This window comes from Melopsittacus undulatus, chromosome 4 (assembly GCF_012275295.1).
Source record: "Melopsittacus undulatus isolate bMelUnd1 chromosome 4, bMelUnd1.mat.Z, whole genome shotgun sequence".
Lineage (NCBI taxonomy): Eukaryota > Metazoa > Chordata > Aves > Psittaciformes > Psittaculidae > Melopsittacus > Melopsittacus undulatus.
Window position 1 is genome coordinate 23,220,618 of NC_047530.1, and position 27,345 is coordinate 23,247,962.

Below are 27,345 nucleotides of genomic sequence, written 5' to 3' on the forward strand. Positions count from 1 at the left end.
CATGCTTTTACCTAGCTGTTCCTGCTTCTCAAGGTCACCTTGCTCAAGACCTCATTCTTCCTCCTTGCTCCCCATTTCTTTCCTCACTCTCCATGTTAGAGTCCCAGCACAGCCAGCAGAGTTGTTCTCTGTGGCATAAAGCCCCCAGAGAGCCTCTCAGGAGTCTCATTTTTGAGAGCAACCTCTTCAGAGGAGAGGTACAACACTAGTCACAGCACACAGGGTACATGTGTGCTGGAAGAAGAGCAGAGTTATTTCAAATCCAAATGTTTAGTTACTGCACAGTGACATTTACTTCTTTCTTCTTCAAAAGAGACAGGACAAGCTTCTACCTTTGGGTTAACTTTGTGAAATACTCACTAATGGTGGCAATGGCTATGCAGGCAACTCCTCAGAGGAACTCTGGCAATTGATATGGAACATGCTGGCAGCATTTAACTTTCATATTAATATGGGCAAGGCAGTAAGTGGTTTGTACCCAGGATTAATGGTTAACAAAGCATGGGATAGAAAGTGATCAATGTGCCACACATACTTTTGTTTGTTTTTATCTTCTCTACCACATCCCTCATTTCATGGCATCCAGGCAAAAGGTCTCTCCAACATGATTAAAGCATTGCTCTTGCATATAGGTTACACAGGACCCAAACAAGCTTTAGCTAATTGTATGAGCCTGGAATATCAGGCATGCAGATATCCAACAGGTCTTGGCTGACACACTGGTCTTTCCAGGATTCATTCCAGCAGCTTACAGAGGACCCTCCCACAACCTTCACCAGTTTGGCCAGCCCTCTGCCAAACCATCAGTGTGCATTGCTCTGAGCATTATCACAGATCTGCTCAGTGTTTGGTAGCACAGATTCACCTTTAATGGAGGCGACTTCCAAGAGTTTTCACTGACTGCACAAAACTTTCGTTCTCACAAGAGCTATCAGTTCCCTCTGAATGGAGAGCTAACTTGTGCTACAGTAATGTCCACTTTCCCATTGAGCCCCTGCCACAGGAACAGAGAGAAGTCCTGTGATCCAAGGAGTTCACCACAAGAACAGGAACAGGATGGATTAAAGGTTTTGGAGTACAAATGGAAGCAACTATACACAGATAGAAACTGACAGGAAAGTCGGAAAGGATGCTGCTGATCAGAAAGATTTGGTCACCTACACTTCAACCTGAACAACAATATGAAGAATGGACATTCTAGCTAGAATTCACAATACTTACAAAACAAGGGGCTACACCAACCTCACACACTACAGTTCCTTCCACTTGCTATTTCACTGTCAATTATTTCCCCCACCAAGGACAACATACACATCACAAAAAGGCATCAAGAAATAGAGAATCCATCACTTCCCTGGGTAACTTCCAACAGTCAATCACAAAAGACCACACACACACTCAGGCATTTCATTTCAATCCATGCAGACTTAGTTTGCAGCCATCTATTTGTATTATACATGTCTCTTACTATGTCAAAATTTCCCTTTGAGAAAATAATTGACAGTAGTCCCCTTTGAGTCTTTTCAGTAAGCTAAACGGAGTTTGCTTCATTTCAGTAGCTTCCATTTCCATCCTTTTCTCAGCTGTTCAACATTAAAGCCACTTTCCTGAATGCTGCTGGGTGCAGAGGCAGCAAACAGTTATAGTGACTACCTCAGTCTTTACATGGACATCACCCATTGGGTCAAGCAAGACACAGGTAAGCCTTGTGGAATTACTTGCCCACTGTGCCCCCAATATTGCTCTCCAAGCCATTTTTTTTTCTTAACATCAGCCTTGATGCAGAAGGCCAGAGCTTTCAGTACTGGGATTCATAATCCTGCAGTTGGGTCATTAAAAGCCCATTGTATTGCATAAGCCTAAATTAGGAAAGAAAAGACCCAAAGCACTCCACAAGACTACCAGGTAGCATTAATTTATTTACCATCCTGTCAGTCTATGGCTCACTCTCAATTTCTCTCCACAGCAATTCCATATCAATTTCCCTGTCACTGGCAGAAATGTTGACTGATCATTATCAGTCCTCTTACACATGTGGCCCTATGGACACCATTTAATTAGGATTCACTATCAGCAATACCAAGACTTGTCAGTGAAGCCCAAAGTAGCTGAAGAGACCTCCTGTCCCCTGGTGTTCTTTCGTCATAAGCCATTAAAAAAAAATTAGGGAACTCTGCTTGTAATATATTTAGTAAGTGCTCTACAGCCACTGCAGAGCACTGGTGTTTTGGAAGACGTTTCCTTCTTTTGAAAGGGAGGTGGACTGAAGACTCATGCAAGCAATGCCTGAGAGCTGACTGAACACAGTAAAGCTGTAAAGTTATTTCTACAGATCATTTCTAGTCTCAAAAAGAACAAAAGCAGCTACCTTCAGCAGGATTTGTTTTTCACAGCTTGTTTTCAATTAACACCAGAGGCAGGAGTAACCAATACCCTTCAGTAGTGTCAGCTCAACCTGACACAAGACAAAGCAACAACCAACCAGCACACTCTTACCCTGTTCTCTCATTCCCTGCACAGCTGCCCTCTCCCCATCTGCTGGAGTTTTCCTGCCACTCCAAGGTCCCCTCAACCACTTCTCCCAGGGCTCCTTTGTTTTTTTCACTACTAGATGCTGAATTTCACAACTCCATCCTTCTGTATCAATTAGGCACCTAGGAGATATTATGTGTCATATATGACACAAAAGTGTATTTCTCTCTCCCAAGCACCATATGAAGCATCTTCTATGCATTTTTTTTGTAAGGGGAAGTCACTGAGGAGTCCACACTATTACTAAAATTGAGTCTTTCAAGAAATTTCTTCTTGCCCCCTCTTCTTATATACATATCATTTTCCCCATTATTTTTACTATACCAGCAACAGTCAATTTCCACCTAGTTTTTATTCATCTATGTCATACTATTTTTAATTACCTGTTAGGTTCATGACATCTTAGTGGATACTGTATCTTTTTTATGATCTATAATATCCTTGTATATTTTTGTGCCAACTGCCACAGCACATTCAGTCAGATTATTTTACTTTGCTCTGCATATCTTTACTTCTTTTCCTCCTCCATTCTTTCTTCCCTCTCAAAGAAATACATTTCTTATCAAGCAGGAGTTAAATGTTCCAAACCTGAGTTGAGACTCAAAAGACTCAAAAGACTTGAGGCAGCTACAGGAATCCTCTGCATCACAGGAAACCCACAAACAGTAGTTCTTTATGATGGAAGCAACAGTTTCTTGCTCTTACACCTTTTTTATACATTTCTAGCTGTAGGTAACTGCCAGATATATCCCTGTCCTCAGTCTTACTTAGTTCAGCATCCAATAGCCAGCAAGGAGCAGGCAAGGAACCACTGGCAAGAGAGAAGGCATACATGATCCTTGCAAAGCCCTTTTTACCTGTACATCACAGTACCATCACCCTTCTATAATTTAAGGAGCAATTTGCTCAATGGAACAAATGCACCAGGGCAGAGCCCAGACCCTTTCACCACAGAGCCAGCTTGCGCACCATCTCTGCTGACAATTTGCCACTACATCTTCAGAAGTGTCTTGTGATGCAGTTTAGTCTTTGGGTCTAGGAGAAAACCGGGTATCAACCTAACAGTGCCACCACAAACAAGGCAAGATTCTTATGGGTCCAGAATCACAAATGGAAAAAAAAAGTATGAGGACAAAGTCAAAAATAGCTCTTTTCAGCTCCCTCCCAAAAAAGCACTTAGCTTTAGTTACTGCATTCAAACAGCAGCCCTTTAATCAAGGAGTCCTACTTATTCATGAGAACTGTAGCTAGACAAACCTTTCAAACACTAGTTCTGCCATCTGGCAGCAGCACTGAGGCTTGCTCCCAGACACACACAGAGCACTGATAATTGCCCTCACATGGAATTCCAAGGCACTACAATTGTTCTGGCATTTAAACCTCCATGGGCTCCAGATGTGGATTTTATTTGTGTCATTATGAGAAAAAGGTACTACTAATTACTATATATCTCTTCCCCACCTGCTCCTCCCACAAATACGTTTCATTTTGCTCTCCCCAGTTACTTCTGGCATATTCTGCAGGTGAAAAAATAAATCAGATCTTGTAGGCCTACGGGTAAGTATCTTAAAGAACTCACAGCAAAGAAGAAAGTCTGTCGTATTTTTCCAGATTTCCATGGATTTGATGCTTTAAGCAGCTGCCCAGTGGGGAACAAAACTCTTCTGGGGGATTGCTTTGTAGCCTTTTCTTTTTTCAAATTAATTTCAAATCATAATGTAAAGGTCACAGACATAACCCTGCTATTGAAAGTGGCAACTTTGCATTTTTGAAGTGATATATGTAAGGAAAGAGGTGAATAAAAGTATTTGAAGAGACTTACATTTTGCTTCAGACAGATTCTGGTTAGGTGACCAGACCAGCATGCCAAGATTCTCCCTCTCTTGACTTCGCCTTGCAAGTTTGGCTTAAGAGAAAACAGATAAAACAAGTTACAGAGAAAGCCTTTTCAGAAGCAAAATGAATACAAAGGCAACTTATCACACATCAGCAGCTTTTAATCAAGATTAAAAAAAAAAAACATCCGCAGAGTTAAAGCCCCATCTTCTCATGCAGACCTGAGGCTTTTCCCTGTTTCTTCAATGTATCACCCCCTATATAGCATGACAGATACCGCACACTCACTTTCATGCAGTATACCAAGAGGCATACGTTAGACCTAAATTAAAAGTTAATTAATGTTTCTCTTCCAGCATGCTTGATTATTTTTCTTCCAGCCATCATTAAATAAAAGAGGGAGGAGAGGAAGGAGCTAGGCTGAGGCAGCAGCTCCAAGTCCTTGACATCATGAGACTGTACTGTTCAGCTATATGGCTAACATGCTTGTGCCTACACCAGATAGCACTTCAGGGTTGACACAAGCATGAACCTCCAAGATTTCACTTCTGAACACCTCCTCTCTTGCCCCAGAAGCCCTCCTATGCCTCTGCTCCCTAGACAAACAGGAATGCCCAGCCAGGTGACACTGGGTCCCCCAGGTCAGAATCAGGTCCTCTGTTCAACTGCTCCAGAGAAATTCTTGTGCATTCACATGCATGCTGCATACATGCGCCCACACTCGGAAAGCAAGTCTGCTTTTAACCAGCCTAACACCTGGCAGGCACGAGATCTCTGAAAATCTCAAGTGAAGAGCCCCTGCTGCATGTAGCTTGAAAAAGCAACCTCAGGGTACATTTCAACAGCAAGTTCTAGTGAATCTGCGGCTGTCTGGTTGCAAGCAAGAGACAACGAGAAGAGAAAGAAACTTGCTCCACTGAGTCAGCACGCACACAGCCAGCTCAACTACCCGCCCTGGCCGGGAGCAACTTGCAGGTCTTGCTATGAACGAGTGCCTAAAGTACTACAAAACATCACATAACATTGAAGTCTTATGCAATATTTCAACACAAAGCTAGTTTCTCCGCACTGTGCAATTAGACACATCACCACTTCATGATGCTTCAAACAAACAGGCTAGGAAAGATCTAGTAACACAAAATTACATTACAGTGCTATGAACGCTTATGGTTTGACTACTGTTTTTAACCTGAAATCTGTTCAGCTAACAACAGTCAGGGTTTAGGTAACAAAAAATATTTTAACATTAAATTTAAAGCTCAAATAGCATGTATTAAAAATAACCAGTTGTCAGCAACGCACATTAAACTAACAATTACTTTGTTTCATTACAAACCCCATGATTATCTTTCACAGGGTTTGGTGTGTTGTTTCTTCTGGAGGTTTTTTGAGGGTTTTTTTCTTTATAAGGTTAGTAACTGCACATACAAGATATTCTGTGCACTCTGCATGTTCATTAGTTTCTACATTAGGCAGAAAAAAAGGAATGAGAAGAGACAGCCTCTGGCCATGAGAGACGGGTGTGAAGACCAGGTCTATACACAGAACACGAAGGGTGTCTCAGTTTCAAACTACAACCTCAAAACAAAAGATCCCATCACATTCCCAGTAACCCACTGCAGCTCGGGAGCCTGATACCCAAATTCTGCCAGCACGGATTAACACTAGGCAAATTGTCAGCCTGTCTTTACCAATCTCGCTCGCTGAACCAGCAAAACCCACCTAACCTGGGAAAAAAGAAACATTTCCTCCTAGTTTCGCAGGCTGAGCCTCCTCCCCAGCCTGGCTGCACCTTCCAGGAGCAGAACACCGCTAGCTCAGCTTGCTTACAGCAAGATGGGTGAAGTTTCACCTCCCACAGTTAAAACCCCAAGTTATGCTGTGGGGCATTGCAGAGGGAGCACAACAGCATTCCTGGTTGTGAACTGCAGCAAGCCCTGGGAGGTGATGACCAGCGCAGGGAGGTACTATGAGACCTCATGGCACCCAAGCAGGGTGAGTGAAATGTGTTCCTTGTCCTCCATTTAGCCTGCCACTCATCTCCTCCATCTTCCAGCACCACCTCCTCCCCATTGCTTCTTCTCAAGCCCACAGGCCCCACATTTACTGTCCCCCACACGCAAGGCAGACACAACATGCATTCTTCAGAGTCCAGTACTGACCTCATCACAGACTCACAGAATAGTTAGGGTTGGAAAGGACCTTAAGATCATCAAGTTCCAACCCCCCTGCCATGGGCAGGGACACCTCACACTAAACCATATCACCCAAGGCTTCATCCAACCTGGTCTTGAACACTGCCAGGGATGGAGCATTCACTACCTCCCTGGGCAACCTATTCCAGTACCTCACCACCCTCACAGTAAAGAATTTCTTCCTTATATCCAGTCTAAACCTCTGCTGTTTAAGTTTCAACCCTTTACCCCTTGTCCTATCACTACAGTCCCTAATGAACAGTCCCTCCCCAGCATCCCTGTAGGCCCCCTTCAAATACTGGAAGGCTGCTATGAGGTCTCCACGCAGCCTTCTCTTCTCCAGGCTGAACAGCCCCAACTTTCTCAGCCTGTCTTCATACGGGAGGTGCTCCAGCCCCTGGTCATCCTCGTGGCCTCCTCTGGACTTGTTCCAACAGTTCCATGTCCTTTTTATGTTGAGGACACCAGAACTACACACAATACTCCAAGTGAGGTCTCACAAGTACATGACATAGTAAGAAAAAGCTTAAAGCTTGCTCAGAAACTGGAAACACATGGAAATTGTTATTTCTGAGCAACAGCCACAAGAGAAGAGGGGGCTTAGAGAAGAAGAGTTATTACACTTCTTTCCTGTATCTTTTCAAGCACAACTGCCAGCCTTCCAACATGGCAGAATCCCCTCCCCTGTCCCCTGCTACTGGACAAAGGACACCAGCGTGAATTCACATACTCCACACTTCAGTGACAAAGATAAAAAGCTAATTAAATTTATTCCATTATATATTTCATATAAAATGGACATACAAACAGGGCAAAGATTACTCTTTTTCAGGGGGACAGATGAAATTAGGATCAATAGGGCTTGCTTGTCTAAGCAACTGCAGTTAAATGAGTGCAACCTGTGTCCAGAGAAGCTGTATATTGGCACACAAGATGATCTGACATTTCAGTTAATCCTGCACTTACATCTAGGCTACCCACCAGGTATTTGTAAAGTCTCTGCCATAGCCGTTAGCTCCTTATCACAGCTGTTACAGAAGCTTACACTGTGTAATTACTTTCCCACTGCTGGCTTTCCCATTTGTCCCATGGAAGAATCCCTAAGAGGAAGACCTCCTATTGCAAGCAGCACAGATGTACAACCCCAACCAGGCACAGAATTGTGCTCTTCCCTCTTCCCCAGACCATACCCTTACCCCATGGACTGCACACTGAACCAGAGGAAGGAACTGATCCAGGTTAAAACTCATCTTATGAGGAAAGCAGTACTTTTAAATTTGGTCTCATTTACGCATGTGGTTTATTTCACAATCGCAAACAGTTCAGCTGTGCAAGGCAGGAGATGAGGCAGGGCACATTATTCTAAACAGAAGCTGTGAAGGCTTCCCCCTCTCTGCCCCCTTCCCCACCCCCCCAAGCTGTGGGGGACACATATCACCACCAGCATGCAACTGACCACACAGTGTGCAGGAATGTGTTGATTTGCACAGGAGAGAGCACCACTGGAGTTCCTATCACTTCTGCCTGTAGGTTGAGGCTCTCCATCTCTGGGCTGCCCATACTAAGGTACAGGCCTAGCACACGCTAAAGCAGCACACTGCAAGACATGAAACCCCAACCTGCAGCAGCTATGGCTCCTCCCCAACTTCTGGAAAGCTGTTGCAAGACTGCCCCATATTAAAACAAGACAGGGGTTTCAACCAGCAGCAGCACTCAGTTCAGACTCCAAGATGCATTAGACTGATTGAAAATTAAAAAGAAATAAAATCTTTAGTGAGTCTTCAAGGCATGTCTTCTCCCTGCTATGAAGGTTACTATATGCAACAGCCTCACTCCAAGCCAGCTGTCTGTTCCATTTTCACTTCATACAAGATGTCAGTCCTGCTCTCCCACTACCACGCACAAAAGCCTCAGGGGTGAATCCACCTTAGACCCCACACCTGAGTGATTCCAGCTCACACAGGAGAGCAAAGAGTAAAGTGAGAGCAAAGAGATTTAACAAAAAAAAAACAAACAAAAACAAACAAAAAACCCCAAAACAAATAATAATAAAAAACTACCAAAAAAAACCACACTCAAAAAACCCCCAAACCCACTCTTAAAAACCATTCTCCTCCTCCAGAGGCACACTCCTCTACTGCATTTAGTCCAGGTTAGAAAGTGGAAGGTCAACTCTGCCAGGAAACTGCAGAAACAGAGACAAAAAGTAGAACTTGCAAGGAACTTCTTAAAAGACACCAAAGCCCTAAATACCTTTGCGAGTCCTCTGATGCATCCATTAGCTTAAACCCTGGGCTGGCACACTCTATCCCTACACCAAGAAACAGACATGTATCTCCTCACATCTGAGGGGTTCTTTTGCAAATACTGTAACTTTGTACTTTCTCTTATGCAAAGCAAGGTTACACAAGTGCTGGAATCAGGACTGTACAAATAAGTTCAGTGTTGAACTTGCTGTAGAGTTTGTCATCATGAATACATTTGTGCTTACATGAAACCACGGATCTTTGTTCAGGCTCTGTCCAGAATATTGCAAGAGAGCCAGTACATAACACATGTGCCCTGCAGGCTCCTCAGCTACCATGCTCAACAGAGTTGCTGCAAATGGACAACAAAGCCAGGCTGAAAGCAGTTAGTGTGCTATCACCATCTCTATCAGGGTGCTGTGAAGTCAGGACACCTGACAGAGAAAGTGAAAGGGGCATGTCTCCAAACAGAAACTACCAAAGGCCACTGTACCACATACATGAAGTACCTGCCCATCCTTCTGAGCCCCCTCCCCAGTTTCAAGTTAGCCATGGAGCAGCTGGAATCAGCAGAGAAGGAAATCCATGCCTGGCACTACCTTCGTCCCTCCTGAATTTCCTTTTGGTGTGATGAACTAAGAGCCTCCGAAGAGCTCTGTCAAAAGGCTACTTCCTAGCTTGAATCTGTCCAACACCTCACCATTTCTGAAAGGCAGGCAGGTCCTGCTCAGCCAGCAGTTTCTCTCCTGCCACATGCTCCCTGCCTTTCTCCCCATCCTGTGTTGACTCTGGCATTTACCCCTCCAAGCCAGCAATACTCACTAAAAGTAACCTGTCAAAATAGAAAGCAAACAGCATTTCCCCCAGTCATTAAATCTAACCAGTGGGGTGCAAGATGAGACAAGCAGCTGAGGGGGTGGAACAGGGAGCATCAGGCCCATGTGAACAGAGGCTTTTCTGCCTTCACACCAATGCAATGCTTCAGCAACCCCACTGCAGAAGACAGGGAAGGAGGGAGCCTGTTTCCCCTTCCACCAGCACCTTGACAAATCAAAACAGGGGATCTACCCAAGCTTAGGGAAAAAAAAAAGAAAAAATAAAATTAAAAAAGGCTGTTAGCTTTAACTTGTACCAGTTTTTATTCTACACATATCCTAAGGGACAAGGAAGAGAAATAAAGAAGCAGGAATAGGCAGGACATTACTTTCATCACAGCACCAGCTTAGGCTGTCTTAAGGACCGCTGCTGGAACAAGAGTACATGAACAGCAAGCAGGATGGCAATGGAGCCCACCAGCAAGCATGAGCCCAGCGTTGCACAGCTCCAGATGACACATCCCATTTTATTTTTCTTCTCCAAATTGAAGAAATGTGCCAGAATAAACTCAGTGGGAGCCGAGGCCTCTCAAAGAGTCACCACTCTGTTGCCTATTTTGCTTCTGCGCAAGGCAGCAGTGCCAGCTCCCACTTGAGTTCCTGCACTTGAGAGCTGCTCTGTCTCACAGCTCTCCCTAAGGATGCTGCATATTCCAACTGCAGCTGTAAGCCATTCAAGAGTGCTTCACGCTTTGCTTTTGGCACCTATACTGACCCCTCAGAGAGACAATCCTCACCTCCAGCTGATGCCAAGATACACTTTGCTCCCAGCTCCATCCTGCCCAAATCACAGTGAAGCTCTGCCCAGCAGCCTCCAGCATTTATCTTTCTCCACAACCCTTTAGTCTCTGATGTTTTTGCTGTTTGCACAAGGCATTTCAGAGCTACTGAAGCCCTGTGAATTTCAAAGCAAAACACACTAACATGACTATGTGAGAGCACAGCAACACACCATGAAGAGTGGGAACCTGCTGCTAGTCAGTACTTCTGTTGTTTAGACAGAATAAGGTAACTCAGCAAAATACATCCACTGTCAGGTATTTGCAACTGATAGACATTTCTGTCTACCTTTTCTGAAGGCAAATATGCAAATCCAAGTTTAAAAAGTACTTTCCATAAAAGTACAAGGAATTCTTCAGGTACTGATATTTTGCAAGGCAACAGGCAAGAGAAGATTTCCAGATCTAAATAACATATTTCACAAAGTTATTAAAGTTTACACAACTGAAAACCCCAAGCTAAAGGATGGCAAAGATTCCTGCCTACAAAGGCTAACATTACTAACAGCACTTATCAATACCCCCATAACTGGTACTAGCTCATTTTTAAATCACATATTGCAGGTTCAAAAATACTAAGAAATACTTTCCTTTTAATATGTAACCCCCAGACTGTATATTAAACATGCACTGTATAATATCAAAGTAGAATAGATATTGTTGGAAAGAGCTGGAGCTGACATACAACAGTTCAGCTGTTGAATGCTGATTAAAGCAGTTTTGACCAAGTTTAAGTGTATTTACTTCTAATAAAGTGAGATTTAAACAAGTGTTTATATTCCCCACCCTGCTTTTTTATTATTTTTAATCAATGCAGACCTTGTATTTATTGCATAAAGTAAAATCCCCTAACTACAGTACCCATGATGACTGTTAAGCAAAGTAAGACAAGGGAGGCATTGGCTCCCATAGTTTAAAAAAAATCACTCTCATTGGTTCATTGATATTACTCAGGCTCATAGTGCAATTCTAAATACACAACAGCGATACAACAACAAAATACCTAATTTGGCACAAGAGAATTCAAACAAAATTGAGAGTAGGAAGAACAACTTTTTCCACCTTCTTTCTCCACTGCTGGCACTGGTGTCCCAAGCAGCAACTCAAAGACATTTGAAGAACTTTGCTGCCCATCTCCACTTCCTTCTGCATGTGACTTCACCCTGAGTCAGCAGGACTGCCTAGATATAGTAGCTGGTACCTCATACAAATGCCATCTTTGTACACACTATAGCAGCATGAAATGCAGCAGAACATTTTAGACTGGAATCTTGCATGAGGAATGTTTTTTAATTAAGAAGTTATAAATTAAGGAGCTAACTGCTGCTCTTCCTATACATGACTACACCCGGCTGGCACTATAATCTATATGCAAATAAAGTTCTAAGGGCATTTCTGTATCTGCCTAAGGAAACAAAGGTGACTATTTGGGTTTCTGTACAGAGCAGGAACACTGGAAACGCAGGCTGAAGGGCCTTACTGCCTCAGAATAACTGCGGGTGCTGTGCTACAAAACCCCACAACATCACATGTTACAACAGTGTGAAAAATACTGCTTTAAAAATTACCCAGTTAAAGATTAATCATCCAGCAATGATTACAAAGGTCACTTTGCAGTGATAAAAATTATTACCATTAGAAGAACTGGAAGAAAAAATGAGAAAGAGCATGGCTAGCAATACAGTTTCATTTTCTTAAGGTAATCAAGTTCAACCCATCTTAAGTTTAAACTTCACAGCTTTGCATTTTTTAATTTTAAACTTTAAGAACTTACCTGATCCAAGATGCCTTTCCAGTTTAAGAGCTAGCAGAAAAGCAAAAGCAGTGTCCTACATTTTGCCCACAGCCCACACCAAACAATAAAGCCAGAACAGATGTTGAGGCCTCGCCTCGATTTTTTTTCCCTGAATAATAGAGGAGTCCACTCATTCCTTCCTGCAAGCAGGTGGCACCAATGTGCAGCCATAGATGAGGTCTGCATAACCATGCAAGCAAACAGCCTTTCAATGTACACTCAAAGTCTGTAAAATTATTTTTTCTACATGCATGCAATTCCAATCTGAAGTCTGCATACAGAAGCCCTGCAACCCATACAGGAGCAGGAAACACATTAACATATCAGAAGCATGAATATACCCCTACACACACTCAGTTATTGAGAAGCACACCTCTGCTAATCACAACGGGCTTTTGTCTAGACAAGGCCGGGGTTTTGTACTGAAATGCAAAAGGATTGGAGTTTGCTTAAAGAGAGAATTGAGTATAAAATTAAGAAGAGAAAATGCACATCTGATTAAGATTTTACCATAAATCTCTTGCATGCCTTTTTAAGAAAGAAAAAAATTATACAGCCACCTTTTTTTTATCTCTTTTTGAAGGAGGAGGGCTAGTAACTCTGCTACAGCAATGCCGAATGCACAGCCAAAAGCAGGCAACCAGAACAAAGCAGAAGCCTGCCTCATACGCACAGGGTTGGCCCTGCAAGGCCCACCTGCTCTCCCAATCACTTCTCCCGCCTCAACATCACAGAGAACATCCTTGGCCTCCCCAGGCTGCAGTTCAGAGGCACAGCAGCTCCAATGTTCCATCAGGAGGACTGGGATCGGACTGAACCCATGCCACCCCAAGAGTTAGTAGCAACAAAAAGCAAGCACCACACACAGGGTCTCATGGGTCCCACAGACCCCATGGCTACTAGCCATAACCCATAGCTGTCACGCTGGGCCCTACATGCTGCTCCAACCTTGGGAACCCTTGCACACTCACAACCGTGCAGAACAACAGTGAAGGACCTCTGCAGAGCCACGCAATGAACCTTTTAAAAGTTTGTGAAAAACAGGTAAATGCATGCACAAAACTACTTCTGAGTGCCAAGCTACAGTGAGCCAACTATCGTTCATTTCTGTTCGGTCTCCCTGAACAGTGCCCCAGCAAGAAGAGATTTTCTTCCTTCCTTCCCTCCCTTCACACCTTAGGTGACCAAGAAGTCACACAGGTATGCCTACACATATGCAAGTAAGATCCAGGTATAGAATTTAATATACAGAAAAGGAACACCACGGTTCCCTTGAGTGCCAGATCTTGTGCTACTGACAAATACGTAGGTACTGCCAAATCTATTTGAAGCCAAAAAGTCTACTGATAAGGAAGCAAAGATAAAGCAAATGCATCTTCCTCTCTTTCCATCACAGATCTTGATTCTGCTGCCTCCCCTGATCCTTGACAATCAGCAACTCCTACACTCACAGCTCCACTTCATATGGTCTCCCATTTCTTTACTAAGCAGGGTTTTCTGTTGTCCACAAGAAGAGCTGTTTGGGCCCAGTTCTGCCCATTATTCACAGGCAGCACTTAGAAATAACAGGACCAGGACCATCAGAGAAACTTCCTGAGCCTGGCACTGTATCTGTATTATTTGATTTAATGGCCCTTTATGATGGGGAAAGGGGGTGTTGGGGGAGAAGAGGTCCATCAAATCATCTAATCCTTTTTGAACCCATTTGTAATTTTGGCATCTACAACATCCTGTGGCAGAGTGCTTCAACTTAATTATATTTGTTGTCTGAAGGAGAACAAAGAAAGCCCATGCACACACTCGCTTCTCAGCTCTGAAGCTGCTACCCAGGCATTTCATTTGGTGGCCCCATTTCCTGCCTTATGAGAAGCAGAGAATAACTGTGCCCTGTTCACCTCCTCCATGTCTCTTGCTGTTTTACAGACCCTCTACTATACTCCTTTCTGTCACTTGTTTTCCAGGCTAGACAGTCTGAGCTTCTCTGCTTCTCCCTCATACAGTGATGAGAAACAAGAACAATTCCTGTATTTTAGCTAGTTACCTTACAGCTCCAAGAAGCATGTATGCATGGGGGAGGGATGGAAACAGGGCACAACCAGAACTGCACACAGTGTTCAAGGAGAAGGTACACCACAGGATTTATAAAACGTGCCATAATGAGGTTCTGTTTTGCTCTCAGATGCTTTCACAACAGCTTTTAACAATACACTTGCCTTTTCACTATTATCATTGAGTTGATGAAAAAAAACACCATGACTCCCAAAATCTGTATGTGGAAAGGCAACAGCTAATTTAGAGATCACTATCACACACATACAGTTAAGGGCTGTTCCACCCTACCCTGTCCATCTCCATCTCCCCCCCCCCCCCCAGTATTACTTAGCACATAACAGCAAGTGTCACCTGTCATTTTTATGGCCATGCTGTCACAAGACTGAACAGGTTGTCCGTTCCCCCCATTCAGCAGATACCCGCACTCCCCTGCTGCTCTCTCTTCCTATTCACGCACTGTTACATGCTGACAAAAGAACAATCCAGCTGTTCGTAGTAAAAATAAACAGCAAGAAACAAAAATAACACGATATGTAATTTGAAATGGAGAATACACAAGTGTTGCTTTATTTGGAGAGAGAAGAGCTGCAAGACACCTCTGGCTTCCCAAGGCTTCTTCCCCCAGGAAAGATATCACAAGAAGCAAGAAGCAAACAGAGGGTTTCTCAGACCTTGCACCCTCCCCCCATTCCCTTTACCATTCAACAGCAATGCTGTTTAGATGACTGACCCAAGTAATTTCCACTCCTCGGCTTCAGATACCCTTTTCCATTCCAATTACTCTTTAGATAATAAGGAGAGAAACAGAAAACAAAGGAGACCAGTGCTTTTGCCTCTGCTCAGAAGACACACTCCCACCACTGAACCTTCTTGCTCATAAAGCAGACCTCTTCTCCCCTGCAAAGTTTCAAACTCACTTTCACAGGTCTGAGTAAGCATCAGCAATCCAAACAAGCAGCATGCAACTCATCTTCCTCACACATCAAGGACCAGCCATCCTGGTTCTATTGCCCAGTGCAAGAAGAAGGGGGGTCAGTGTCAAGTGTTCTCAAAGCAGGGAGATTACATTTTTTATTTTTAGCAACACCTCTTCCCTTCCCACCCGTCCAAAGTTCACATGACAGCATCCTTTTGAGATAGCTTACACTGACCAGTGGAAGTGATGAGTGCCTAGAAAGCACTCTATAAAATAAAATGTAGATATAAAATGTAGATTCTTGGTTAAAGTAACTGGTTTATTTTTTCCACCACACTTCAAAAATCTCTTGCCAAGAGACAGTAAGGAACAGATCTGACTAACTAGAACCCAGTCTCCAAAGAGTGTGGAGATGTGGGCACTTCTCACCCTACATCTCAGGAGTTCAGGAAATAAAAAATAAATAAAACAACCCACAACCAGCTATGCTTATGCACTAAGGCCGCTGGACAAACGTGTTCACCCTTGGCAGGACAATACTGTGAAGGGTATGTAGATAGGACACACTGGTGTCTCCATCCACACAGGAATCCACTCAAAAGGTCAAATGAGAGAGAAATTCCATGTTACTACACTCTTAAGTACCAAATAATTTTACACAGTCAAATGAATCAATCAGCAATAGCTGAGCACAGTCATCTCTCAAAGACAGTAAATATTTCTCACATCTTTATTATTCTTTAAAACCTGGCTTAAACACCAACACTTATCGAGGCCATAAGCAGAAAAGCCCATCATATACAGTAGCAGATACATCTTCCAAACCCAGCCCGATGCTGTGGAGAGGCTAGACATCCAGGAGGGTACCACCACAGCACCTCCTCGCTGGAAGTAGTGCTCTCCAAGAACAGCAGAATCAGGCCCTGACAGCACACCCACGAGAGGCCTCACCTCTGTGCTGAGGTGACCCAAACAAACTCAGCCACTTCTACCTGAAGCTGGTTGTATAGCAGTTACACAAGTGGCCTGGCTCACAGAGCAGCAGTGACAGCAACCTCTGAGAAGGGTGCACCACCTCCTCTCCCAATGCAGCCATCTACAGACACAGAGACACCTGTCCTCAGGCCAACGTGAGTGTACAAGAAGCTTAGACATCAAATCCCACCAGGCACTGAGTCATGCACCGATATGGTATGCAACTGCAATCAACAGGCTGCAAGCATGCCCAGTTTAACCCACACAAATCTGACTTCAAAACATCCATGACTGTTGCATATCCTCCTCCCACCCCCATCCATTAGTCTTCCAGGTCTTTATCCTCATGGCACCCCTACCAGCAGATGAGAGCGTTTATCAACACACACACAAACACACAAAGCACAGAGTGCCAGCCTGGCACAAGTTGAGCCAGGCTTCCCTTGCCCCCTATTAGAATGCCAACTGTGGGCCATCCTTCCTCATCATCCCACTTTCAGAAATGCTGAAATCAAATAGAAGCCCATAAATAAACACATTTGTAATATTTCAAATCAGATCTTGAAAACTCAGTTTGCTTCCAGCTCTCCTTGGAGATGACCGGTGTATTCATTAGCTCACAAGCTCCCCAAAGTACAGACAGTCCCTCTCCTTCTGCCTGTGCAGGGCCTGGCTCAACAGGGTGCTGCAAGAAAAATATTCATACCCAAAAAACAAATTCAGATTTAACATGCCCTTGAAATGCAGGCAGCTCCTGGATCACATTTTTCCGACAGATTTCACAAGTCAGTTTGTTTTTTCCCATTTTTGCCAAACTTGGAAGCACAGCAAGGACTATATTTAAAATGTAGCTAACAATCACGGCAAATCTTAAAGTTTTAACATTGAGTTTTCAGTAAAAGACTATCCAAAACAAGTTATCTGGTTCTTCTCCTTCTTCTGTCTTCAAAAGAGTCTTAGAACTAGTTTGTCTTGCATCTACATTAATAATTTCAGAGCAAGAAAGCTGTATGATAGCTAAAAGAGACTAAACAATTCATCATTGCTTCACACCAAGCACTGCCTTGTATTCATTCTGCACTAGTGTTCTGCACATACTCTCACTTTACACCAAATGTAACTGATCCCAAAAGGTGCCAAGTAACAGTGTCTCCTGGGCTTGGTTCACTATCTCCCCACAATAAGAAGCAGCACTTGCAACCCAGAGCAACAAATCAGGGGTACAGCTCTGCAAAGATGCTGGATTTTCCTGAGCTGCGTCTGCTTTGGGATTAGAAATGCTCCTTCTGCAGTACCGGCATTTGCATACCACAGCATAATTACAAAGAAATCCATCGGGACACAAGCCTAAAGGTAAACGCTGAGAAGAGGCTCTTAGTGTTTGGACCACTTGGCTTTCCGCTCTGCTTAGATGCTTCGGGGGAAAAGCAAACCAGTTACGATCTATCCACGTCTAAAGCACGATCCCCTTCCCCACCCCACCGAACAAAGAGAACTGAAGTTTGTAGGCACAAGGCCTAGTAAGCTCTCTGAAATGCAACCACCACGTGGCAAGCATCAGGAGTAGAGCTCACACAAAAAGCAGAGAAGCAGCAGGAGACAGTAGAGAGGGCTGGCTGGGAAAGCCTCAGCATCAAGGTGACGGGGAAGGGGAAACCAAGCCTTATTCTCCAGCCATCAGCACAAGAAAGCAAGCACAAAAGGGACAGCAACTAAACAGATAAAGAAGTCAGACAAATGCCAGGCAGGCAGCACAGGTAAACGGAGGAGCCAAGACCTTGCTGTAGGGAGAACAGTGTGGTTTGGTAGAGAGCTGAGGGAGGAACCCAGCTTGGCACTGCCCCGGGAGGGGAAGGAGGAGACACTTCCCTGCAAGGCAGAGGAAGGCAGTTTGCACAGCACTTACCTGCCCTATAGCACATCCCTCGTACTGTGCACACTGAGGCACAGTCCTCACACACACAATACACAGCTACAAAATTAACTTAATTTTACTGTGTTCAGGGCCATTAGTCTTTCCAATCTGAGGACTGAGATTCTATTCAGCACATAAATGCCTCTTTACTGGGGCTGAAATTTCTTCTGTTTTCTCCAATTTACAAAGGGTAAAAAAAACCACCAAAAAAAAAAACAACAAACAACCCCAAACAAACCCTTTAGACATAATTTATGCTCATGGCAAAACATCCCCTCTCTCCCTTTCTTCCAAATACCATCATCATAGTGAGAGCAGCCAGAGCATCCCTGCCTGTGCTAAAGAGCCCAGAGGTCTCATTTTCCCTTCCCACAAATGGTATAATGGAAAAGAATACAGTGGCCAGCCCCCAGCAGCTGTTTGATCAGAATACAGCTGTGCCTCCTCACACATCAATTATGCTGCTCCACAGTGCACTGGACTAATTCAAACCGTGGCTGCCAAGCTTGCTTTCTTTACCCAATGGCCACTGGGTAACTCCATGAAAGCAACCAGCAGCTCTCCACAGGGTACTGCATTGAGCTCCAGCCACACAAGGAGACATTTAAGCAATCATCTCTATCCTCCTACATCCAGTGTTATCACCCTGGCCACTCTGGAGTACTGTCTCCACTCTATCACCTTCTGAGTGTCTGAGCATCAGTGACTCAACACAGCCTCTAGTTCTACAACCTGGCTGCATTCAAATCCAAGCTTCCCGGCTTTCAGAAAAGTGCTTAATGGGGCTTACACACATCCCTACAGAAAGGGAAAAAATAAAACAAGGGAGGTAAAAAACCAAAACAAAAAAACAAACAAAAAAACAAACAAAAAACCCCACAAAAAAAAAACCACCCCAACAAAAAAGCCAGCAATGACAAGGCAGCAAGGGAAACAAAACACACACAAAGAGGACAGAGAGCCTAAGGGGAGGGACAGTATTTAGAAGAGCAGAATTATTAGACTGAAAGACTAAACCATGGTAAAGTTGCTGTGGCTTCAAACAGCGGGGGGGGGGGGGGGGGGGGGGGGGGGGGGGGGGGGAGAGTCAAAACAGTCTATATAGATCACCTTGGAGAACACAACAGCCTTACAGGTGCATATGTGGGCTGGAGCAGAGAAAAGCTGAGACACTCTGGCACGAGGGAGGAAAGCAGACTGTCAAAGAAAACTGCAAGGCAGCCAGAGAATCCGCACCATTTACCTGTTGCAAGGGTCTCTGCCAAGCATTTCAAGACACTTGAATCTTTCTCAGCAGAAAAGGTGCATGTCCTCTTCATTTCTATCCTGGCCTGCATTTTCTCCACAACATTCCAGCACAATTTATTGCATTTACTGAAAGATCATTTTCCCTGATGTCTGGATTTTCACAGGCTGCTATTTCAATAAGAGTTCACTACCTTAAAGAATAGACTACAAGACAGGTACCATGAAACAATGACTAACAAACACCCTTCTCAGCACAGCTGAGTTCTTATCTGCAACAGGGAGCTGTAGGTACTGCTGCAACGCTGATTTCATCCTGCACATTTGAAAGTCTTCCGTCTTCTGCTCTGTGCCATCACTCTACCACAAATTTCTGTAAGCCCAGTTATATTTGTGTTGAAGGGAAAGAATGAGCATAAAAATAATTCAGGGTAAGTTGACTCCAGAGCCATCTCTCTCCTACTCTTCCTCCTATCCCATAAAAATACCTCAGCCTCCCCAGATCATCCCCCTCCCCCTTGCACCCATACAGGCCCTTGGCAAAAGCTTTGCATGCATTAAACCAATACTTGTTATCACATCCAGGGCCACTGCTGAGAGCCTTAGCTTCCTTTAAGGCATGCTCTGATTAGTCCAACTTTCTAACGATAAAGCTATTTGTAGTCAGATATTTATGATGCTGGCAGCAATTTCTGGTATAATTCTGTTCACTAACACCTAGTCTGAATGTACAACAGTAGAGGAAGAGTCTACAGCCTATAAAAGATTCCAAGCTCCAGTTAAAGACTTTTCGAGAGTAAACCACCTTAACCAAACAAGATGACTAAAGCTCTTTTCCTACAGCTGATTTCTGCAACATGCATTTACTGTGCAGAGCAACAAAAACATCTTACTCATTCCCAAGATCCCACCTGAACAATGTCCACAGTAGGCGCTGCCTGTACGGGGCCCAAATGGAAGCAAAACTCTAAACTTACTCTTGCCAACATTTCCAAGTGCTCTCCACTTGCACAGCCCTCTGAGGGCATCTGGTTGCAGCAGCGTGACATGCTCGCCCTCCCCACCCCTCCACAGATGGCTCTCCACTGTCATGCAGCAGCTGTGGGAGCTCCCTGCACGAGTGGTCACAACATGTGCCACTGCACAAGACACAGAAGCAGCAGGGAAATGGGACTTCCCGAAGCCCCAGACAAACCTCATTTCCCGACACTATCATTCAGGAGGAGTATGGCCCAGGCTTTCTCAAGAGCTTGATGCTAGATATTTGCACCCAGGTATTTTTACTGGTATATCCAGCTTAAGTTACAAACACCAGCATTTCTGCCCAAGCAAGGTCTGAACACCAGCAGCAATGCTTGCAAGAACTTGGCAAAAGGCAAGGAGTCAAACATCCCTGATGACCCTAAGAGATCTGGGATATTCTTTTCCTCAAGGTCATGATTATCACAGACGCCAGCATTGTGTCCAGTCTGCTAATCCACATGCTAGATCAACTCACATGGCCTCCAGCAACACAGTCCTAACACCACCAGTCCCAGATCGGCAGCTATCCTTGCACAGTATTTCAGACTGCCAAGCTGCTGATTGCATGGCCTTCTTTGTTTCTATGCCCCCACAGAGAAAGGAAGAAGGAAGTTAAGTTTACAAAACACCTTAAAAGACCACTTTCTTGTAGCAGTTTTCCAGATCCATTGCAGGCTGTTCCAGACTTGCAGAACAAGACAATCCCATTGCATCTGGTGCTGTCTTGAAGCAGAGCCATCAATTCACATGCACAAGAATTTAGATGTCTGTTGCTGCAGAGCTCAGTCTAAACTTGCAAAAGTTTAGTCCCCTCCAAGAGTCTCCATTCCCCTTCACCCCCCCATCTCACAGAACACAAGTTCAGCCACAAGTATGAACAAGTTCATTAAAAGACATTATCAGGCCAAAAGCAGCAGTTCGAGGAGTCCCAGAACCCTGAAAATCCCCCTATCACCTCAGCACTTTCTTATGCAACTATCAGTCAGTATGTAGAAGAGCCACATGAGACTAGCACAGATGATGGGAGAGCAGGTTTTAAGTTATTCCTGCACAAGAAAAACAAGTGATAATTAAGCAATGCCTAATAAGATGCCTGGGCTCTATCTGTTTGAGAATCCTTGTTCTCCTAACTACAGCAGCACACCAAGAAAACAGCACTCCCTCTACACAGTCTCCTTAAGTATCTGCGCTATCTCCAGTAGAGAACTGCAGCAATTTCTAGGAAAGATGACACCAGAGCACCACAGTTTCCACATCTCTGGCTTACTGCCCTTGGACCGCTCTTTTTGTGCAGAGTCAGTAAGGCTGGAAAACTTGCTTCTATCTGACATTGGCTGGTGATGCAACCTCTCTCCCTCACATCCTGACAAAGACCTTCTGAAGATCCCACCCACTGGTCTACAGGAACAGAATTAACTAGACCTTTCTCTTCCAAGCCCTGCTTCAGCAGGGTGATGCTACTAAAAACCTAAAGCTTTCACAACGAGCTTCTAGGTTGCTTCTCAATTCCTGAATGTTATACACCAGCAGGCTCAGCTAGTGCCCTGCAGCAGTACTTAAGTAAGGCAAGGGCACCATACCTTTGCCCTACTGCACCACCTGCAAGAACTTCCCCTGCAGGAGCAGCATAGAGGCAAAAGGGACAGGGAGTACACCAGGGAGTACACAGGTAGAAATCAAAATGCAAAGCATTTGTCTTTTACAGACACCTCCTGACAGAAGAACACTGCAAACAGACCCCCTCCATGCTGTATGCACACACTTTAGATGGTCACTCCCTCAACAAGTTTAGGATTGGTCATGTGCAACTTTACCGTGTGATGCTAGCACCTTCCTGAGCATCCAATTTAAATGTGTAGGCTAAGGAGTTGCTACCAAAACCATGAAGAAAGCTAATTCAGAAGCTTTTATCTGCTGTTCCTAAAGAAAAATCAATTCTGGCCACTAGAAACCCTGCCACAAGTTGGGGGGAGAGCACCACTTATATGTAAGTAGCAATCATCATCCCTAGGTCTGTCATTTAGCTATACTAGCAATTTCTTTCAGGGTTCTCTTGGCTCTTCCGTAGAAAACTCGCTTGAAACCACCATACATCTCCACCACTTCTGCCATTGTTCAAAAACCAAGGTGAGTAGTCCCCCTTATATCTCCTGTTTTTTTCGTTCAGGTGATTTCAAAGTCATCTACGACAGCATCATTCTCACGACTGCCACTAAGAACAGCACTTGTGAATTAGAAATGGAACTTCCCCAGGCACCAAAACCTGGTAGAACAAATCACACAGGAAGAGGACAGAGGGGAAGGTCTGTGCCATGCTCCATGTTTTCACAGGTTAGATACCATTCTGTCTTGTTACTTCCTAATGTAAAGATGATCAGTCTTGTTCACCTCATGTATAACCCAGAGGTGTAATGTTTCCTGAAGTTCTGAAGCATGGAGAGTGAAAATAATTTGCATTTTCTTTCTACCTGCCCTTTCCTAGAAGTTTTCAAAGAAGCCAGCTGCAGGAACTTGCAACCTCATCTGCCCATCTAGGAATGATGAACATATCATGCCTAATTGAGTTAGCCTATAAATTTCCAGCAAGTATGCTTTCAGATAAAGCTCTTTAATATATGGTACATCCATCACTATTCAAAAGTGAGACCAGAACGTCACAACATGCTATGGTAATAAGTATATTTGTTGCCAGTTGGTGTGTCTCTAAAATGAGACAAAAGGAAAGGGGAAAATGTCAGAAATAGAAAGTATCAATACTGTCAACTCAAACAGGTTATGCATCCTGGGGGCTCTGAAATTGTACATAAATAAAGACCTAGTGTCATAATGGCAACATAAAGAAGCAAGTGTAACATCCCAGCCTACATAAAAGTGCCCTTCATTGTGACATGGGAACAGCAAGGACAAAAATTGAATCTGATCCCATATTATCAGTAAATTCATATGTACTGATTTTCTTTTTTTTTTTTAATGAAGCAAACACATTGAAATTCATTAGTAACAGAAAACATTCTGAATAACTTATGTGCAGCAGTCATCTCCATTTAAAGCTTTTCACTTTTAATCCTATATTTCCCTCAGTAATATCCCTTCTGATCTTTCCATGCTGAAATTGGGGAGAGAAAAGTAGATTCTGAGAGCTAGACTTACTCTTTTTTTTCCTGTCAAGTCCTCACATCTAGTACATCACATGATGACCTTTCCATAGAGATTAAGTGGTGTTTCATGTACTGAATCTTGCCCTAGAGGACAACCTGGCCTTCATGAAACACAATGCTATCATCCTTGAAACAGTCCCAGGTATCATTTACTTCTGCTTATGAAAATCTGTGTTAGTCTGACCTGACTTTGAGCCTAGAGTTCACAAAACACCCATTTAAAAAAAAAACTTTATTAATGTATTAGAACAAATACAGAGGGAATTGTTTTCTACTCACAGACCTAAAAGATCTGATCCTCAGAATGGCACTACCCACATTTCATTACTGATTCATTAAGACCTTACCCTCCTAAGCTGCTTTTCAGCCAGAAGCCCCATGTTTTCTCCTCTCAAGCACTGTTACAAGAAAAGCTTAGATCGTCTGCTAGAATGCCTATGCACTGCAGTTCTGAAGAAAAAGCTGTATGAAAATTGATTTACTTCCAACCACCACAGAAAGTGACTGAACATGGAACAGGGGTGCTATTGGGAAACTATGTTTTGTTCCCTGGAGCAGAAGCAAATCATTTTACCTCAGTGCTTCAATTTCCTTCTTCCTTCAACTTGTGGCAATACTCAGCACCTTGCAGACATACAGGGTCTGCAAAGGATAGGAAGGCATAGAAGGGATAGGAAGTTTAAGGACCATTATCAGGACAGTGTTCCATGTTCCACACCAGAAAGAACTTCTACACATGCATGAGCCAGGCAAAGACAGACCTTGGGGAAAATTTGAACACAGTGCATTTCAAAACAAGAAGTCAATTCAAGTTACCACCTGGAGGTAATAGTGATCATAGGAGGTTTCCACCCTTCACATCCAAAGAATGAATCTCCCAGTATTAACACCTTACAACATGCAGGTCACAATGCCTACTGAAGAACAACTTCCACAGCAGACTGAACTATAAACACTACTCCTCCTCTGAAGGAAAAAAAAAATAAAAATGGAGTTCTGCAGGGGAATAGCAGAGACACAAACGCAGTTGGCACATCTGGTTCCAGTAGTAACAGTAGCAGACATCAGTGTCAGGCCAGTTACCTGGGCAAGTGTCTTGGTAACTGTGCTCCTTTTTTGCTTTGAACACGAGCCTTTTCAAGGACCTAGATATCACAAATCTCCATAAAATAGTTCCTGTCCTGAGGGGAGGAGGGGAAGGAGGGGAAGGAGTAGAAAGCATTCACCAGCAGGACAAAGGAAAGTGTCAATGGGCTCACGGCCTCAGAATGGTATCTACCAGGATATAAGATGCCTTGTCTACCTAGGAAAGTCTGCCTCTTTCCAAATATTATTTAAGGTTTCACAAAACCCTTTTTAAAAAAGGAGACTCCATTGGGAAGGGGAAAGCAAGCTATTCACAATTGACTGGAGTTCCTCTGTAAGAGTTACGCAGCCTTACAGCTGGTTAAATTCACACCCTAGCTCATCTCATACAGGAAAGGCTTTTTAGTATAGACAAAGAGCAAGTCAGAACCCCTTGTCTCTGCAGATCTGTACCCAGAGGCATGCTACAGCTTAATCTTTACTTAAACTACTAAAAGAACATAGTAGGAGGATGATACCCATATACCAAAGCTATCTAAAGGAGCTCCTAAAGTTCTTCTATCCAGAAATCTCACTGCAGAGTACAGTAAACATACTGATATAGCTGCTACCCCAAGCAGGGACAGTCATAACATAAATCTCTGTGCAGATATAGAAGATGAGAGCAAGTTAAGCTGAGCAGCTATTATCAGTGAAAAAGTAGTCACAATATACTATGTCCAGTCTGGCAGTGAGGAGGCTGTTCCACAGCTAGACTGGTATGATTGTGTCAATTCACCAGCAGAAATGCACCAGGAAACTGAAATTCTGTGTGTCCATCTGGTGTGCTCCTCCTCAGAGGCTGCTGAACTAAGCCTTCTTTCCCTACAGTCAGGTTAAGACAAACAGCAATCTTAAGGATGAGTCCAAGGATGGTCTGACATTCCTCAGCATCCTCACATACAGTACCTCATAGGGAATACTGCCAAAATACAGTAGAAGGACAAGGCAGGACCAAAACAATCTCCCTCAAATCCCACATGTTTCTCCATAATGAAAGTTGGTAGATTATTGTGTGCTGAGAGAAAGTCTAACCCTAGCTCAGGATCACTATGCCAATGAAAATGAATTTTAACTCTGGTAAAATGTTGGATGGAAAAAAAAAAAAAAAAGACTGAACCACCCAGTTATTTACAGTACTGCAAACTTCCTGTTTTGATGCAAGTCAGCAAGATCTTCTGGAAAACCCAGGAACAAAAAGCAGTAGTTAAGGAGGATAAGTTAGTTACCGAGAGAAGCTAATGATTTATCTCTGTTAGACTTCCGAACAGAGGAAACTGCATCTATGCCTATTCTCTTCTAGCAGTATTTCAAAGACTAATGCACAGGAAAATGAAGGAATAAATCAGTGAACTAGAAAAGCAAACTACTAGCCATCAGAAAGGAGGCTATGTCTTTGCCATTTCAGATACATGTCTTCCCACCTAGTTTCCTAGTTCATTCTTCCTTACATGTCACATCAGTTTATTCTAACAAGGCACTGCAACTCTGTGGGTATCAAATACAGAGCCTTTAGGAGGCAGGTGGGCAGAAGTGATTCTGGAAAGTTCACAATAGCAAACCTTACCACGACACCAGGTGAACTGCCTGAAAAAGACAGCTATTAAAACAAAAAGCTAAGTAAATAAGGACAAGACCTTTGAGGTTCTAGAAGTCCTGTTGTTCTTATCATAAAAGCTCCCAGAGTACTTAAAAAGATCTTAGCATATCACTAAACTTTAATCAAGTATCTTGTCAATTTACAGTTGTGGAGAATCACAGGTGATAGGATAAGGACAACACTGTCGATTAAAACCAGCTACATAAAAATTTAAGGGAGAGGAGCAGGGGAAACCTACAATTCTGTGACATAATAAACTGGGAAGGAGAAGAGAAATGGCAATACTAGGCCCAACCTACAGTCCTCTGACCCAAAGTCACTTGTTACACTGACCTAGCTGGGCGCTGGTTCATGGCATTTATGCTCTGAAGTTCATGGATTTACTCCATAGCAGATAAGTACAAAAGCATCCCCAGAGCATTCCCAGTATGTATCCTGCTATATTGGCAGAGCTGTGCCTGGTACAGCTATAGCGAACCACCTCCCAGCAAGTTCTGCTAGTAAAAGGGTGGGGTTTGCTGGCCACACAGCACCTACCTTAGGGATTTCTCCCTGCCCACAGTTGACCCATGCACCTATCTCAAAGATGAGCTGACAGCATATCCCAGCATCACAAGCCTGCATAGAGCCAGCAATTCCAAGTTTCTTTTTAAAGCTGTAATTGATAAAGCCACAAGGAAAGCCCTTTGCAGACTACTGACAGTGCCAACCTAGAAGCCCTTGATCAGAACCAGTCACTGGGCCTCAAAGACTGCTCTCAAAATACCAGCCACACTGCTCTCTGCTCCCTACAAGTAGCTCTATAGCAGAACATGGTGCTGCACACCTATTTTCCTCCAAGCCCATGGACCAGTTACTGAGAAAGATCACTTGCTTAGAAGCATAAAACTTTACAGAACTGAAGACACCAGCAAGCAGGCAGCCAGGAAACTGCTCCTGAACCTGGGTGCTCCATTCAGCACATACTGCACCAAGGAGGGACCAAGCCAGCATGATGCACTTCAGCCCACCAGTGTTCACACTCCAATCATCCAGAAACAAGTTTCTGGGAAGAAATAGAGATTTTTTACTAGATGAA

The 27,345-nt window shown here is 43.7% G+C and overlaps 1 protein-coding gene across 1 annotated transcript in view; it reads right to left on the reverse strand.

The window, feature by feature from the left end:
- RCOR1 (REST corepressor 1) overlaps positions 1–27,345 on the reverse strand; it is an 83,943-nt gene that overhangs the window by 37,427 nt on the left and 19,171 nt on the right. Inside the window, exon 3 of the mRNA XM_034061881.1 lies at positions 4,355–4,438. Within this exon, the coding sequence (XP_033917772.1) occupies positions 4,355–4,438 (84 nt within the window). The remainder of the gene's footprint in view (positions 1–4,354; positions 4,439–27,345) is intronic.